This window comes from Melanotaenia boesemani, chromosome 16, assembly GCF_017639745.1.
Source record: "Melanotaenia boesemani isolate fMelBoe1 chromosome 16, fMelBoe1.pri, whole genome shotgun sequence".
Lineage (NCBI taxonomy): Eukaryota > Metazoa > Chordata > Actinopteri > Atheriniformes > Melanotaeniidae > Melanotaenia > Melanotaenia boesemani.
In genome coordinates, this window is record NC_055697.1 from 24,223,631 (window position 1) to 24,240,985 (window position 17,355).

General features: G+C 39.3%; 1 protein-coding gene across 4 annotated transcripts; it reads right to left on the bottom strand.

The window, feature by feature from the left end:
- Positions 1-8,258: 8,258 nt before the first annotated feature.
- Positions 8,259-17,355, bottom strand: si:dkey-174i8.1 (arylsulfatase I). 4 transcript variants are annotated; one of them, XM_042009510.1, is made up of 4 exons: positions 17,187-17,355; positions 11,378-11,629; positions 10,491-10,823; positions 8,259-10,408 (listed from the first exon to the last, which is right to left on the bottom strand). In XM_042009510.1, the coding sequence occupies exons 1-4, from the start codon at positions 17,240-17,242 to the stop codon at positions 9,334-9,336; spliced, it is 1,716 nt and encodes a 571-aa protein (XP_041865444.1). In that variant the 5' UTR covers positions 17,243-17,355; the 3' UTR covers positions 8,259-9,333. The 4 variants fall into 4 exon arrangements, with proteins under 4 accessions (XP_041865444.1, XP_041865443.1, XP_041865442.1 ...); XM_042009509.1 differs by having other exon boundaries at positions 11,378-11,517; positions 17,184-17,355; XM_042009508.1 differs by lacking the exon at positions 11,378-11,629 and having other exon boundaries at positions 17,184-17,355.

A 17,355-nucleotide genomic window follows, 5' to 3' on the forward strand; every position in this document is an offset into this window, starting at 1 on the left:
CATCAAAAAAATAAAAAGAGCAGTTGCTGCAGAGACCAACCCATAAAACAAGTATAATGTAAATTTTACTGGGCCCAGCACAGAACCCTGTGGAACTTCATAATAAACTTTGCTGAAGGATACTTGTTGACATGACCAGATTTGAATCTATCTGACAAATATGATCTAAACCAGCATGGTACCTTTAATTTCTATCATCTTTTCTAGGTTCCACAATGGGATGTTGTAATCAGTGGTAATGATGAGACATGGAAGTGCAGAGATCTAACAGAACAAAATAAACTAAAATCTGAACTAATAGGAAGATTTATCAGTAACTTTCACCAGTTAATCCTAAATAAACCAGAACTATTAACAATAGCAACAACTCTTTCAAGATTTTAAAAGTAAATGGGTTATTTACAGGTCTTTAATAGCCAGAGTAGCCTTTCTAACTAAATATTTAATAATAGGAACTTGTAGTATTTAGTAATATACTACCACCCCCCCCCCCCCCCCCCCCACTTATTTTCCAACGTCCACAACGTTTATCATAAAAAGAACAAATTCTTCATTACAACGTTGGCCTGGCAAGTGTCAGAAAGCACTTGTAGAACAAGAAAAAAAATAAAAAAATAAACTAATCCTGCAGAAGTCTTAAAAGTGGAGCAATGTATGTCGCTTCAGATTTAAATTTTGAGGCTGTATGTTTTGTGGGTTTTAGTCAATTTTATTCTAACACATGACTATACTATTGCTAACACGGTTGTTCTTATTTTCATTTCACACAGTTTGATTTTTCCTGCACTGAAGAAGTCTGTCATAGCACCTTCTTTGTCCCGTTTCTCTCACATTACTGCACCCCCTTTACAGAACCTCTAAGCTCGCTGAATGTCCGTTTGGGTTATATCAGCCTTGTATATTTATTAGAATTCTTACTTCACGAACATCACACTTGCTTAAAATTATCCAGACTGTCAAAAAGTAGCCGTATTTTGTTCTGGTCAAACCAGAAACAGCTGCAGAGTGAGACCTCTTTCCGCTCTCTCCTCTCTGACTTTAGTGGAAGAGGTGGAATGTAAGCCACGCGAGATCTTTTCTGATGTACCAGTAGCTACAGACCGAGGTTCAGTTTCACCATCTCCCCTTTTCCATTTTCATTTAATAAGCTCAAATGTAAAACTGACACCAGAACAGCTTTGGAGCATCCATGGGTTAAGATGTGATGCCGCAATATTTTAATATGGGCACAAAGCAATGAGCTGCATGACCACAAAATTATGGGTCTGATTCTCTGAACTGAAGCTCCCAAACAAGAAAACAGTGACGCCAACTGATGTTGCTCAAGGAGATGATTCATGATGGAGATTTTGTTTGTTACCAACTGAACTTTTTTTTTACAATGTTATAAATTCAAATCCATAAATCTTTGTTCTTTTGTTCTGCAGCTGTAACATGTCTTCGTTCCCTAAGGGCATTTTAAGATTTATGGTGAGATTTATATATTTGTCCTTCAGTTTTCATGTCTGAGTAACACCCCATGTCTGATTAAGTCCACAATAAGCTTGAGATAATCTGACCTTTATTATTATTATTCTTATTCAGCTATAATGTTCAGTCACCATGTCCGTGCTTTTAGAGGGCTACCACCTTCACACATTTCTTATGCCTTTTTGTGTATATGCCTTCACTGTTGCAACAATGTTCTTTAAAGGATATTTAATGAATACCACAATCATGGTATTTCATCAACATTCTTTCTTTTTCACAATCATTATACCAAAAATGAATGTTTTGCATTTATTTTGCAGTACTCTCTGTTTTAATAGTATGCAAGCCATTTCACACAGAAATATGCTTAATTCTTATTTTTTTCTTTAATGTGTTTTTATGGTTTTGTGTTTTATGCTGCCTTGCTGCAAAACAACTCCTCTCATGGGCCAGTTAAGATCTGAAATGAATCAATAGCTGCAGTTTAATGGATTTTAACTGTAATCTGGAGCTCCTTGTAGGAGACAGAAAATCAAGTGAGTCGTGATGGCCTGCTGTGTTTTAAAGGTTCATTTGGTCTGCCATGAATATCTCATGAAGATTATTAATATCTTCTCTTGGCACCGTATTAATATGTCCATGTTATGTAACTACAGAGGAAACACATAGCATTGAGGTGTGGTTTCCAAAAAACATTATATTTATTTATAGTTTCACATTTGTAGACGATTATTGATCTGAATATTGCTAGATTTGTATAAAAAAAGGGGATATTTCTGTTTTCCAAACTCTTGAGAGCTCAACCAGCATTTCCATGTAAGTAACCACTTCTGTCCTCTAACATTTAATTATCACTTAGGGCCTAATATTCAGTTGTTAACAGCTTAGGCTAAAATGAACAACCTTGGATATGGATAGGGACACTTTTAAAATACAGTATTTTTTCAGGCAGAATGAGATTTGAAAAGCTGCAGAAACGTATATTTTACTCCTGTGTGCTAAAACAGAATATTAAAGGCTGATGACATTCAATGATGTGAATATTATTAAGTCTACAACTCTGAAATGCAAGATTAAATACAGAAAAAAAAGGACAGACGGAAGGAAGGACAAAAGGAAACCAAACAATGCTTCCCACAACAGTGTCTAAATATGTGACACCCTGCTGCCTCTCAAAACAGCTCTTAATTGTGGCCCCCAAAACTCTGTTCCAGAAGATTAGAGAACTCATTAATATTGGTGGATGCCCCGTCTCCCCAACCCCCACATGTGTGTAACCTCTTATGGATACAGCAGTTTAATTTCAGGCTTTTATCAAGTCTGTCAACAAAGCAACATTTTTCCACCTTAAAAAAAATCTCTTGACTTCAACAGTCAGTCACTGATTCTGTAGTTGAGACCCTGATTCATGCCTTCATCACCACCTGGCTGGATTACCACAAGTGGCTCTTGTTTGGGATTTCCAGTAAAGCTGTGGAAAGGCTCCAGTATGTCCAGAACTCAGCTGACAGACTTCTAAAACACACCAAGTACTGGCAACATATCACCCCTACCTTCATAAATCTCCACTGGCTCCTCATCAAATCACACATCACCAGTAAATTCCTTCTTTTTACCTGTAAATCCTTCAGTGGCCTGGTCCCTCAGTGCCTGTCCAACCACAGCCTCTTGCATTCGAAGCATTCTTGGGTTCCTTGAATATATTATATAAATCCAAGCTATTATTATTAATATTAAAAGTAAAGGCTCCATTTTAACATTTCAGAACCTGAGATCCTCCAGTTGGGGGATGTTGAGAACTGATGAACACACCATACCATAATTGACCATTTTGGAGACCTCACCTGAACTGTCTGTACTAAAATCTCTCTAATTTAGTTCTGCTTCAATTTATCAGAGTTTACCTTTGCAGAGATAATGTTCATCTGTTGCACTATGATTTTACAGAGGTTTAAAACTACAGTTGCATTATTCCAAGGGGATATTCACATTCATCCTGAAAGATTGTTTTTTGTTGCTGTTTTGTTTTTTTAGGCAAGCCTGACACTTTTTTTATTTGTGCAATGTGCCATCTTCATTCATTCTTCACCTAAATATACTCAGACATTTTAACAAATCTCACAAATGTTTCTTTTACTATATTCAAATAGACCTTGTGTTTGCAGAGACGTACTCATTTTATTGTGGGTATTCAAGTTTCAAGCAGAGGCCTAAAACATAGTACAGGGACTTAGAGGGTGGAGAAGATTAATATGTGGTGATGTATATTTCACTGAGTGATAGAAAGTGAACAATTCTTGCCACCAGCTCAGTAACATCTAAACATGCACTGCAAGACCCAAGTAGTTAATTAAAAGCGAGAGGAGGAAATGTTTTAAACATTCCTAGATAGACTTGTGTGTTTGTTTTTAAATGAATTCACAATAAGTCATATTTTGCATTTAATTAAAAAAGCCTCACCCAGTCTACCTGATGTTCACCCACCTTTCTGTTCTCAGTTCAGTCATTATCTTTAACGTTTTGTTTCATATCTTTAATGTTGGCTGTGCTTAATGCAATGTATAATTTAGGAGTTTTTTCAACTAATGTTTTTAAAGCATGTAAACTTGTTGCTCCCTCTACTAACTTGTAATATAATAGAAAAATATGCTCCAACAAGAAAGTGTTCAGAACTTCATTTCCACTGCAACATCCACAATAAAAGAGAAATGAGAAGAAAAGAATTTTGGTAAAGTCCAGAATAATGTGTCTTGGTCCAAATCCCACTGTACAGTGTAATTATCATGTTCAGTGTATAAATGCAGACATGTGCATCCTCCTCCTACTCCTGGTTTCCCCCCTGCATTGCCTCTGAACTGTGAGTGAATATCTGGCACAGCGTTCAGAGAATGTTGTCGGCAATTAATGAGTGTTTCCAGTGAGTGCAGGAGCAGCGCGACCAGTTTCTGCCATAATTACAGGGAGCCGCTCTGATATGAAAGCCTAATTAGTGGGGGTGCAGAAGTACAGTGGTATTAATTGCTGAATAGATGAGTTTCTATTTGATGTGCCTGTCAGATGGGTCTTGGACAGGCTGTGCTGTGGCAGCTTGAAGGGTGGGTGGTAAATACCCCTTAAAGATAAAGCCTGCAAACGCTCCATAGCTCTATGAGTTCTCAGAAGTCTCTCTCTTACATCATTTTTATTGGATTTTGAATCAGATATGTCTAAAATTTGATATGATGTAATATAGTCTTCCCTGGTGCTGCAGTAGTAAAGCACAAGGTGTTTTAAACTTTTTAGTGTTTCTCCCTGCTCAACAAACCTCCTTTCAGTCCAAATACTGTAACAGCAGTGTTGTGAAGCCACCGAGGCCAAAGAGGAGTTACTCATTCCACAAGAATGTTTTCAAGTTGGCACATAGCTGCTCCGCCTATCTATCCTCTCTCATGCTGTAACATCACAAGACTTTCATGATTTTGAGGCATTTATGTGTTGACAAACACCCTGCAGTCAAACCTTCCTGTCTGCTACTGAGCTGCACTGACTGCCTGTCAGTGACTGCTTTAACCTCTACAGCTTCATAGGAATCATTAGTGTGTCATGCACAGTGGATTAAACGGAATCTATTACCTTTCTTTGTCAATTACCAGCTCATCACATTATTCAGGGTAAGCATTTAATAGTACATCAGGGTCACTACAGTGCTTAATGGGCAGCAGTTTACATTGCCAAAGGCTTCTTTCAGCATGTCCCATTTCAGTCGTGACACCACTCTCACACTGAATTAGTGCCCAGAAAGGAGAGCTTTTACTCTGAGTAAGAGTGTAAGAGTTCTTCACATGAAAATAGTTCATATTTAAGCCAGAATTGTCAGTCCATTGTGTTTAACTTCACAACTTCAACAATGGATCTTAAGATGTGAAGTTAGCCTCACATTCAGCTGATTTTCCAACAGTGGATATGACAGCTGCCTCCCACGTACTGGATAGCAATATATGTGTTTACATGTGTGTGTGTTGGCGTGACACCTCCTACACCATTCATATCCTCTGACAGTGCCTTATTTCTGCGGGCCATCATGGGAATCAGATGTGTGGGCATCTAACGATTGTGTTCACCAGAATCCCACATGCATGAGGCTCATCAAAACCTTACGCTGGAGTTTTGATGTGATGAGGTTCTCTCCGTGTGTGAATACACAGTTTGTATCTGGCATACCCTCACTTTAATGCACCATGGAGTGGTGTCATATAAGTGATAACCTCTGTGCAGAAGGATATAAAGTATCTGGATAAGTGGTTTTCTTTACCAAGTTACTTAAAATAAGCCTGCATCTGAATTCTTTATTATAGTTTGATGTCGTCATGTACCTGAACAGCACAGGCTGAAGCTGTCCTCTAACCTCCTTTTAGAATGTCATTATGCAGTCATGCATCATGCACTGTTTAATAAGATGACAGCAAGATGATTACAGGTATGTCAGTACCTGTACAATCAACCTGTATCAGTTTAAATCAGGGGTGCCCAAGTCCAGTCCTCGAGCGCTACTATCCTGCAACTTTTAGATGTTTCCCTTGTCTTTGACATGCACATGAGGGAATTCAGCCATTTGATCCAGATGTGTTGGAGAAGGGACACATCTAAAAGATGCAGGGTAGTATCTCTCAAGGATATGGGCACCCCTGGTTTGAATGGTTATCAAATGAGATCATCATGACCCTGTTCTAGAGCTCAGGTTCTTATGGTAAAATGAAGATTCTAAGCCACAGAAAACAAAACAAAACAAAAAAAAACCCAAAAAGAATAACAGAGTTTTACATGCTTTACACAAACAACAAAAAGCCATTACACACACACACACACACACACACACACACTATATTCTCTTCGGTAATAATTTTTCAGAGGCCTAAGACATAGTATAGGGACTTAGAGGGTGGAGAAGATTAATAAGCTGGGGTGTATATTTCACTAAATGACAGAAAGTGAACAATTCTTGCCAACAACTGAGTAACAGTAAATCAAAATATGCCTGTCCAGTATCGTAGCAAGCAGGATGATAGTCTGGTTGCTGTGTTGTTTACTTTGCCAAGGGGGGCTTTATGGTTATAAGGCTCCTCTTGATAATCTGATTCATTTATTTATTTATTTAATCTTATTTATTTATTTTGATTGATGAAATCTATGTAATCTTGCTGGACCTGACCAGAGAGGACAGAAAAAGAAGGAAGGAAGCAAAAAGAAGCAAAAAAAACAAACAAACAAACAAAAAAACCTAAACAAAGGTAGCTCTTAGTGTATAAACCCACTGGACAACTCAGTGACTGTGTCAGCATGCAGAGTATGAAGAATGAGGAGTGATCAGAGATGAGTGTGATCGTGCCGAAGTGACCACCACTCTCCAGAGGCCAGAAGAAGACTAAGGGGGTCCAGAGACCTGGGCGATCAGCAGCAATCCTGGAGCACGAACCCCAGCTACCCCACCACGAAGATCAACTTGGACCCACCCAGAGGGCGGCAAAGGAAGGCCCCAGCCAGAGCCCCCCGTGGTCATGGGGGACAGGCCCCAGCGGGCCAAAATCAGCAGCTGCCGACCTCGCCAGGACCGGCCATCCATGGCGACTAGTGTGCAGGGCCCAAGGTCCCAAGAGCCCAGAAGCGCATGTAGACTTTCAGCTTTAATTTCAGGACAATTACACCTAAACTAGAGGATGGATTTAGGAATTACACCTCTCAATTATGTAAAGCACTCCTTAAAGGTTTTTTAAAAGTTGGACATTTGACTCAAAGCTGTATTATAGACAGGTTTTGATTATTTTTTTGTTATTTCATTATCATCTAAGCACATAAAAGTTTCATCCCATGTGTGGATTTTGCAAACCCACAACATTCAATCAGAGTAGCTCTTCATGCAAGTAAAACAGATCATCTTTAGGCTGCAAAACAAAACAAGGGAGTTATGCTGTACGCAAAAAAAACAAAAAAAAAAAACACACACACACACACAACAAATGCATTAATTTTTGACTAATTTGATTTGACTAATATGAGTTAAACATTACAACTGTGAGCTTGTTTCTAACACCATTAGACATTTTTTCCACATTTTAGAGGCACAGACAGTAACACTATCAACAAAATAAGAAATATATTCATCCTTTCCTTTTATTAAAACTGTAAGTGCTCACAGTGCATTATGGATGCTATGAAGATATTTCACCAAACAAGACTTTTTAATCTGATCTACAAGCACTTCAGTACACGACAGCCTCCTGTAGCCTCTAAGGAGCTCTCTCCTCCCTCCTCCACTCTTTTTATTTAACTGCATGCCACAGAGCTCAGAGCAAAACGATGCAGATATTTCCAACTCAGTCTTCCAAATGAGCAGACACAAGTGAGTAGGATGCTGTGCAAAGTGAGAAAAACGAGGGAGGCTGGTTTGCAGAGGGAATAAGCACAGAAGTGAGGGTAAAAGAAGGAAGGACGGAGGAGGTGGGGGAGGAGGAAAGTGTGAGAGTTGACCAGAGGGGAGAGAGATGCTAGAGAAGGACAGCTAAATATTCATTATCAGACCACTGGGGAGAAATCTGCAGCACTATTGCTGCTGTGTGTGGGATTACTGCTGAAACTCACACCCAAACACATTTTTATATCCCCACACACTCTGTTAATGGTTCATACCTAAAGGAAAGGGTCAAATAATGAGCTGCTGCACATTAACAATGTTTTGAGTTGTTTACTGTCATACATGCAGCTTAAGACCAACAGTACCACCTCTGATCTTCTCCTATCATGCAACATCACAGCAGCAGCCTCACCAGCAGGCTAATTCATGAAACTGAATCAGACACCGTACGTCTAAGCTGTGACTTCTTCAGACCAGTATTTTGGGGAATCATGTTCATATTGAATCATACTAGATTCATCATATGGGATCAAAGTCAAGTCTTTTGTCAGTTACCCTTTTTGTGATGAGATTTAGGCGATAGGTGGGTCAATGGCACATAATCTGAGTTTAACAACTTTTAAATTTTTTTATACATGCCATTAAAATGATAGAAAACAATCAGAACTTTAAGAGATCTGTGAAGCTAAGCAGATTTTCCTACATGCATGCAGATAGGATCTCTGACTTTCTGTACAGATTTCGCAGTAACAATTCACAAGCACTGATTTTTTTTTATAATTAATTATTTTATTGACATTAATTTGATCACTTTCTGCACATTTCATAAGCTAGTAGATGTATTTAGCCACTAAATAAACAGAAAAGTCTGATGGTATCCGTTACTGAGACTGTGCTGGTCAGTGCTACAGGGACAGGACATTTTATGGTGGTCAGAGGTCTTTGAGCAGAGGGGAATCTGTATAATCCGTATGGACAAAAGAACAAGGTCATTTAGAACTTGCATTCATATGCACACACTTGTTCTATTTTATCAAACTATTCCTGAATGCAGGCATAAATGCAGAGTGACACATATTGCTTCCAGCGACAGTCAACAGTCTCTCTGCTGCAGTGTGGCTGCAGGACAGAGTGAGTCAGTTTGCTCAGACAGCCACACAGTCCTGTTTGCTTTGTCTATCAGGCCGTCTGTTCATGTGTCGACTTTCAGAATTCGATTGTGGGTCTATCTTGTCCATCTGTCTTATGTTCTTGTCTCTCATTTGTTTTCACTTTCTCCTGCATTATGCAACAACATATTTCAACTGAAGCCCAATCATTATATTTAAGTCCAGTCATTCATGATAACTACAAAAATTTAGACAACACTTTGCTCATTTAGTTGAATCATTGATTCATCATTCATCATCATCATTCAATTCAATATGGTTCAATATTGAATTCTTTAGTCTGACTAATGTTGCTAGAAATGACAATTAAAACAGGGTGTTCCTCTGTAGCTGTGACCCTACTTTTTTGAAGAGGGCTTTTAATTTGCACAATCTACAGTACTTAATCTTTAATATTTTTTCTTTTCTTTCCACATTATTTCCCTCCTGCCCCTCCAGGCCCAGCCACGGGCTCCACACACCTCCATGGAGCTCTGGGTCGGCCATTGGATCATCCGGCGGGTTCCTCGCCATCACAGCTGTCTGGTTGTACTCTGCCAGCCTAATCATCAGATGCTTAACCACCTCTGGCCGAGCATCTGCAAGGTCAAACCGCTCATATGGATCGGTACTGACATCAAACAGCCACACTGACTTCCCCACCTCATTACGCCGCTTCTCAAGTTTCTGCCACCTTTCTGGACCAAATGTAAGAGCCTGTGGTGGTATCCAGTCCCCGTCACCCACATTTCCTGTCAAAAGCTTCCAGTCACCAACCCTTAACGCAGCCCTTACTGCTGTATCCCAGATCCCAAAGCCATTGCGTACCAATGCCTTGTCATATGGCTCCTCGGGTTTCCTGGACACCGGGTCAATGTTGAAAAGAATTTCAGTGCGAGGAGAAGGTAGACCCTTACTGATGGTACCCCAGACATCATGACCGTCAAGGCCGTGATGAGACTGCAGGGCTCCAGCAAGCCCCAGTAATGTGGGATACCAGTCAGAGACATGGATTAGTGCTCTGCTTACAACACCTTTCCTTTTTAGGAGGGGACTATGGACAAATCCCACAGCTCGAATACCCCCTTCCCAGTAGGTGCCTTTTCCTCCCCTAAGTGGCCAATTGCTCCCCCCTGAGAGTGGCTGCCCTCCATTATCAGAGGAGTAGATCATCACTGAGTTTTGGTAAAACCCATTAGTCTTCAGCTCCTTGAGAACTTGTGCAAGCCCAGCATCCAGGCAGCTCAGCATTGCTGCATAATGGCGCCTGTTACGGTTCGTCTGGGAATCATAGGGGTCCAGAAAATGATCTGGTACCTGAAGGGGTGCATGTGCCGCCTGCAGGGATAGATAGAGGAAGAGTGGTGTATGGGGATCGTGACTCCTCAGGATCTGCTTCACTCTGATTCAACAAAGGGGAGATTGTAAGATTTAAAGAAATTTTATATTTTTCTCACTGTATGCATGCTTTAATTCACTCTCACCTCTCTATGTAGAGCAGAGTGGAGTAGTTCCCACTCATCTCCCAGGCAGGTCTGTTTCCATCATGCAAGTCAAATCCACAAGCTTCAGCTCCATCACAGCTCTGATAGGAGTAGTGGTCTCCACTGCCAGTCAGAGTTCCCAGGAAACTCTGAAAGCCACGCCCTGTAGGGATGCAGCTTGGCCTGCAGAATCCCAGGTGCCATTTACCCACCATGTGTGTGGCGTACCCAGCTTCAGCCAGACGTTCAGGTAGCGTAGGAATGTCTGGAGGCAAGCAGATGGGCTGACGTGATCGGATGATTGAATGCTGGAGTCCAGTGTGAATTTGGTAGCTGGCAGCATAGGAAAATAAGATATTACAATATATAAATATTCTGATGAAAAAAAAAGTCACAAATAATTCACACTTCTGGATGTTTGACTACTGTTAGCCAAGATATTTAATGTTTAAAAGTTATTTTGTGGTGGTAAATATAATGTTATTTCTTTGTTAACTAAAAATACAGTATGTAAGTGTTGGGCTTCTTATTCTATGTCTCAGACGTTAGCAACAAATAGAGGAAAAACACAAACACCAAGCAATTTGCCAATAATCACAGTTTATTTAATGGCTTTGTTTTGAATTTGCCCTTTAAAGATGTGTGGTACAGCAACATTTATACAGCAAGTTTTAAAAAGGTCGTGATCAATCCATTTGAGTTTTATTCAATATTGGAATTAATTCCATGAAATTTCATTTGGAAAGAAAATATGACATCATCACTATGTTTTTATAGCATTAATTATATTGCATAACTTTAGTCAAAAATTACTCGCAGAATGAAAAAGCCCACTGATGCTACGTTCAATTAAATGAAATGAGAACAGGCACAACAAGGAAACTCACCGCCCTGTCATGAGCTGACTGCGAGAAGGTGAGCAGATAGGTTGGACGTAATAATTCTCAAGTTTGACCCCCTCTCCCGCCAGCTGGTCCAACACAGGAGTGTGGATGTCTGAGCCGTGGTAGCCAATGTCTCCATAACCCTGGTCGTCCACCATGATAAAGATAAGATGAGGCACCTTGAGCTTTCCCTTCTTCTCTGTGTTCACACTGCCATTCACTGACTTGTGTTCACACAAGCAGCAAAGACAATTGAGCAAAATCAGAACAATCACCAGGAGAAGCACGGAGCAGACTGGTCCCCTCATATCCAGCAATACTCTGTTATTAACCTTTACTGTGGTTAGATTTTGTCTGGATTTTTGTTTCACCTTGTCTGCAGTCAATAAATATCAATCCGGATCACCATTGCATGAAAATGTGCAGATCGATGGCTCAAAGGAGCTTGTACGATAGTCTTATGTGTCCATTTGGAATGAGTTGAGGCTCTTTTCTGGGGCTTATTCTTAGTGTTGTGAGTTTGGAATGAGGAAGAGCCAGTTAATGTGGTGGGTGGAGAAAAACTGCCCTCTATGATACACAACAAGTTGGCAAACGGTGAATGTTAGAAAGACACAGGGAGACTACTTTCCTTGCAGTACCTTGCAACATTCCTGTGCACTTTCAGGCGCCTCATAAGGTGTCTGAGAAGTCCTGCGAAACGCAAATATTTGCCATACCTGCATACTATAGTATATAGTCAGCCTCAGCAGACAGTACAGACATTGTGATCTTGGCTGAAAACCAGACCAATTCTTCTGAAAATTAGGAAGGATAAGGTGTGATACTTGTTAAAAGATGGTATTACTAAATACCGATCATGCAATAAACCAAATATTTGTGTGGGTGCCTCATGCTTTTTTGTTATTGAAAAAGAAAGATGTGAAAATAAGAAAGCATCTTGCATGTAACATTGTGCCATCCTTAACGTTAACAGAAGGTTTGACCATGAGTGTAGAAGGAAGTTTGTGATAAAGCACTAATTAACACATTAATTCATTATAAACTAGGTTAACTGGGGTAATTTGGAGGAATTATTCGAAGAATATGAAATTTTCAAATGGACCCAAAAGAAAACACTGCATTAGTCTTACTACCAATGTTCCGGTCAATGTTACCATATCGACAATGATAGTGACAGTATAATACAAGGTGGCACTCCAGTTGAATTGACACATAAGACATCACGACTCTCATTTCCTGTACAGTGTATTTCAAATTATTAGATAAATCGCTAATGAAAATAAAATAAAATAATCTTTGTAATTTTTCTTGACACTACTCAATTAATAGAGTCAACCGATTATAACTACACTAAAACTTCTTAGTGAAGCATCCGGCTTTCTGATGAGAATGTGTATCGACCATGGGGCTCTTAGCCTTCACCTCACTGCCATCTCCTTATGCCATCTCCCATAATGCTGTAAGGAAATCAATGCCTCAAATAAAAGTCCATTTTCTTCGTTGTAAAGGCAAACTCATGTTGCCTCGCCCTGTGGGAAAATTTCAGAGGCATTTTCCCTATGGTGATTGAGAGACCGGGAAAGTTGATGTGAGGTAAAAGTGAGAAGTGGTGGGAAATGTGAAGATGTAAAAAAGAAGCATACACAGCATACAAAACAAAAAAGCAACAAAAGGGGAGGTGGAAGCAAGAGAAAAAAACAGATAAGCAATAAGAGCTTCACTGTCTAATATGAGAGAGTACAACATAAACAAAGTGGCATAAAAGAAGTAGTCGCTTTGTCTTGCAGCATCTGGGCATCAGGGTCTGTGGGTGTAGCCGTCAGTGTGCCTAGGGAAATGCAGGGCGACATGAACTCCATTTTACCGCTTAGAGGGGGAGAGACAGGGATGGGGGTGGGCGGTAAAATGGAAAGTGACAAATGACTTCTTGAAGAGTACAAAGAGCAAGGTGGTGTACAGTGCTTTTTCCTCAAGTATCTGAGAGGAAACAAAGAGAACTCACAGCTGCAGCAGCCTAGATTCTCCTGGATATTTGGTCTGTAACCTGTGCTTTAAAGACGATGCCAAAAATAGAGTGAGCATTAAAAAATAATCTACAGAGGACTCAGACTTTAAATGGACACTTTTTTTTTTTTATTAAATTTTGATGCAGTTCTTTTACTGCTATCACCAATATTGCCAAACTTAGAAAAAATTTTCTTTTTGCTTCACCACAGAGGGAAATTTGATGTCGGTATAAAGGTCGCAGCCACAGTATGTGTTTGTTTAGTGTTTGATTGAATGCCTGTGTGTTTGTGTGTTTAGGAAAAGACAGTGCTGCACAGTATGGAAGGGAGTAGCAGTGGGTGTGATTTATTCATGATGATGAGTAAGTGACTCACTAGATCTGATCTCTGTTGGACTAGAACTAAGGTGTGTGTTCGTCTATTGTGGGAGTGTGTCTTTGTGACTGTACTGAAAATACTTTTAAAATCCTACAGTAAAAGCTCTTTTTTTATATTTTAAGATATTTAAAGATTTATATTTCAAGATATTTATATTCAAGCCTTTTTCTCTCCTCAAACCTAAATTAATTAACTTATTTCTTGTACTTTATAGAAAGTATGTCAGTACTAGTAATACAAAATAAGAAATATGATGTCAATAACACTTACAGATTGCCAAATACTCAATGCAGGAACAAAAAAAGAAAAAGAAAAAATGTATTTGAAGCAACGCGTCTTTATCAGAAAAATGTTTTTTAAAATCAACTGATCAGCACCAGTGCATGATATAAGTGAAAGTTACCCTGATGTCAAACTTCAGTGAGAAACAAAATTGTTGTACCAATAAGTAACACCCTACTTTACCCTTCATTGAGTGTGGAGTGACATTGAGTGACTTTATTGGGGGTCTTCATACTGTGCTGCTGCATTATACTGTATGAGCTTCTGTACAATCTGTGCAATCATGTCTAGCCAGTAAGTATGCTCCTTTGGAAATATAACCCACTGCATGAACACAAAACAGCTACAACTGCAACAAGAGTCAACACAGACATCTTTATGAACTTATCATAGGAATGTGGATGCTCCCGATGGCACAGAAATCTGGTTCTACTAGCTCTTTCACAACAGCCAAAATCCACACTTACATATCTGCTACATAAGGTATGTTTTAGCTACCAGTTAACCATCTTACCAAATTACAATTTTGATGTAAGTTTAAATAACTTTGCAAACATCAATTAATGATTTTAAGCTGATCAATAGCTAGATGTTTCCATTGCGAGTTGGTCAATACAAAACTAGAGCCAGAAAAGGAAAGAAAAAATAAATAAAAAAATGGATGAACTAACATAAAGCACAAGATCTGAGAGATGACTTCAAACAAGATTTGCATTATTTTCTTTTTTTTATTCTCTTTTTCTTTTTTTAGGCAAGTAACGTTCCTCTAACAAGATTCTAACCATCAGCTTAAAAGATTTTCACCTTTTTCTTGCAGTGTAGCACTTAAGTCATCCAGAAATTACATGGTTGGAGGTTTGATCCCCAGATTAAGCTGTACCATGTTATAAACACTGAGCTCAGTGGTCAGACGAGCACATTGCATAGTAGCTCTTTGCAGCTCTGAATGTGTTGGTCACAAAGCAAAAAACAAGATGATGACAGAAGAGGGGTCAGCAAGCATCAATAATATTTCTTGATGAAGCAAGTAGTCATAGAGGTAAGTTAGAGGATCAGCAATGCCAGCAGGTGCTACTGTCTGGAAATTAAGGAGTTTGGAAAGTGTCAAAAGACTACCAAAGTCAGAGGGAATCCATTTCTTCCTCAATATAATACATGAGTTTCGTTACCAGAGTGAATATTTGCTGTTAAATATCTCTAAAAACCATAAACATGTCATCTCAGTGTTTCTTACTGAATGCACCAGGAACATAAAACACATGCAAAAAGTGGTCTTAATTTATCAAAACTATGAGTGTGAATGAGAGTTAAAAAAATAAAATAATGTTCTCTTTAAGAAATGGTGCAGTCCGTGGTGAAGAATGAATAGAACATAAACAAAATAATAATAATAATAAAAAAAAAAAGTCAAACTAGAGTCAAACCAAAGTCATGTGGTCAAAAATCAAAACGAAGGGTCAACTCATTTTCATGAACGGGCTAAATTTTCTCCATATGCAGAGGCAATTGCTTTTCCCCTTCCAACAAAAAATTTATTTTTCTAAGGCTCCCACATTGCAAAATCATCTTCAGGCAACAGGTAAAACCAACCTACAGCCACCTACAAGTTACAAGTGATTTATTTGATCCTTATCATTTACAAAATTCTTTTTTTTTTTTTTTGCAACATTGTTGGATCAAGAGGCATGACTAAATTATTTATTGTGTAGTTACTTCAAAGTTCCAACTTTATATCTGTCATTGTCGTAGTCTCTTTCATTTAACAAATTACTATGTGCCACACTGAAACATGTAATCCAAGACTGTGTGGTCAGAAGTTACATCCATCTTTTCTGGCAGACAGTAAACTGAGACATCTCACAGATATTGTCACTCCCACCGGGCCTGAAGTGGGGCACTGACTCTGCAACACCTTCCAGCCGGTAGAAACTTAATCCTCCCTGTATTCCCCCCTTGCTCTGTGATGGATTGAGAGGGGTGCATGGGACCACTCGGTCTCATCACATCAAACAAACTGCTCAGACAGAAGATGCTGGTGAGCTTGTGTCAAATTGACAAACTTTGGTTCAGTGTTTCCTCTGCTTCGTCCTCCACCCCCTTATAATACCTTCCTGTTGGGCTGCTCCATCTTATCAGACATCTCCCCTCAAGAGAACAGGCTCCCTTTGACTCATCAAAAATTAAATTGATTATAGAAGCTTTGTGCTTGTATGTGTATGTTGATAGAGTAGATAGTTCCACCGTGAGGATCAAAGCAGTACTGCATGCACAAACTAAACCATCCAAAGCAAAAATTCACATTAAAAAAGCTGGCCATATCACACCAGTGAACTATTTGTATTAAAGACCAATTATAGTATTTGAGTGCATAAAGCTAAAGCCTCTGCAGACAGGAGGATAAATTCTCTTGATTTAATCAACTCATTCCCCTTTGTTGTATCATCATTAAGAAATTAACCTTTCTAGCTTTTAGATAAATGTATTTACAATGTGGCAGGACCATTGTTGTGCAGATGATCATTTTCACCATGTTCCCAACATGGTAAATATAGCTGCTAAATAATCAGCATGTTAAGATTTCTTCCATGGAAATATTAGATGCCACATGCTGACATTACCCTTTAGCTCAGGGATCACAGAGTGATTGTGGCAGCAGCCTGTCAACTTGGGTTAAATTTTATTTGTCCACAGTTACAAACATTAGATTGCTGAAGCTACACACACCACAAACCACTGTGCAGGAAACAGGTTAGCTAGAACAGGATACAAGCTAAACCCCAAAGGGTTTTTGTGAGTGATAATAGTTCTAATGTGATAATATTCAATTATATAATAGATACACATTAATGATAATTGAGAACATTAATAAATAAATAATAAGTAATACAAAAGCTTATTTATGCGGTGGTTTCCAGATTACACCACATAATTTCTGGTCTTCCAGACAGTGCAGCACAAAGTGGTAAAGGATCATGGTATGACCAGCATAGCAACCAGTGAAGGGAACCAACAGACTGATTGTGTCTTTGACCAATCAGAGCATAGTTAGAATGACCTGTTGTATAACACATTTTTAGACAGATGGTCTGGACCATTGTTTTGTGTGAGTTTAGAGAAACGTGTATGTGTGCCTGACTCACTGGTGACAGCACATGGAGGTTATGAGGGGCCACCTAGAGCAACGCTGCATCTGTTTCATGCAGCAGATGACAGAGGGATGGTTTCTCTCAGGAGAGTGGGGATCCTGGGAGAGATGCAGCGCAGTCCGCCACAAACTGGGGTCAGGAGTTCAGCCCATGAACAGGAGACAAA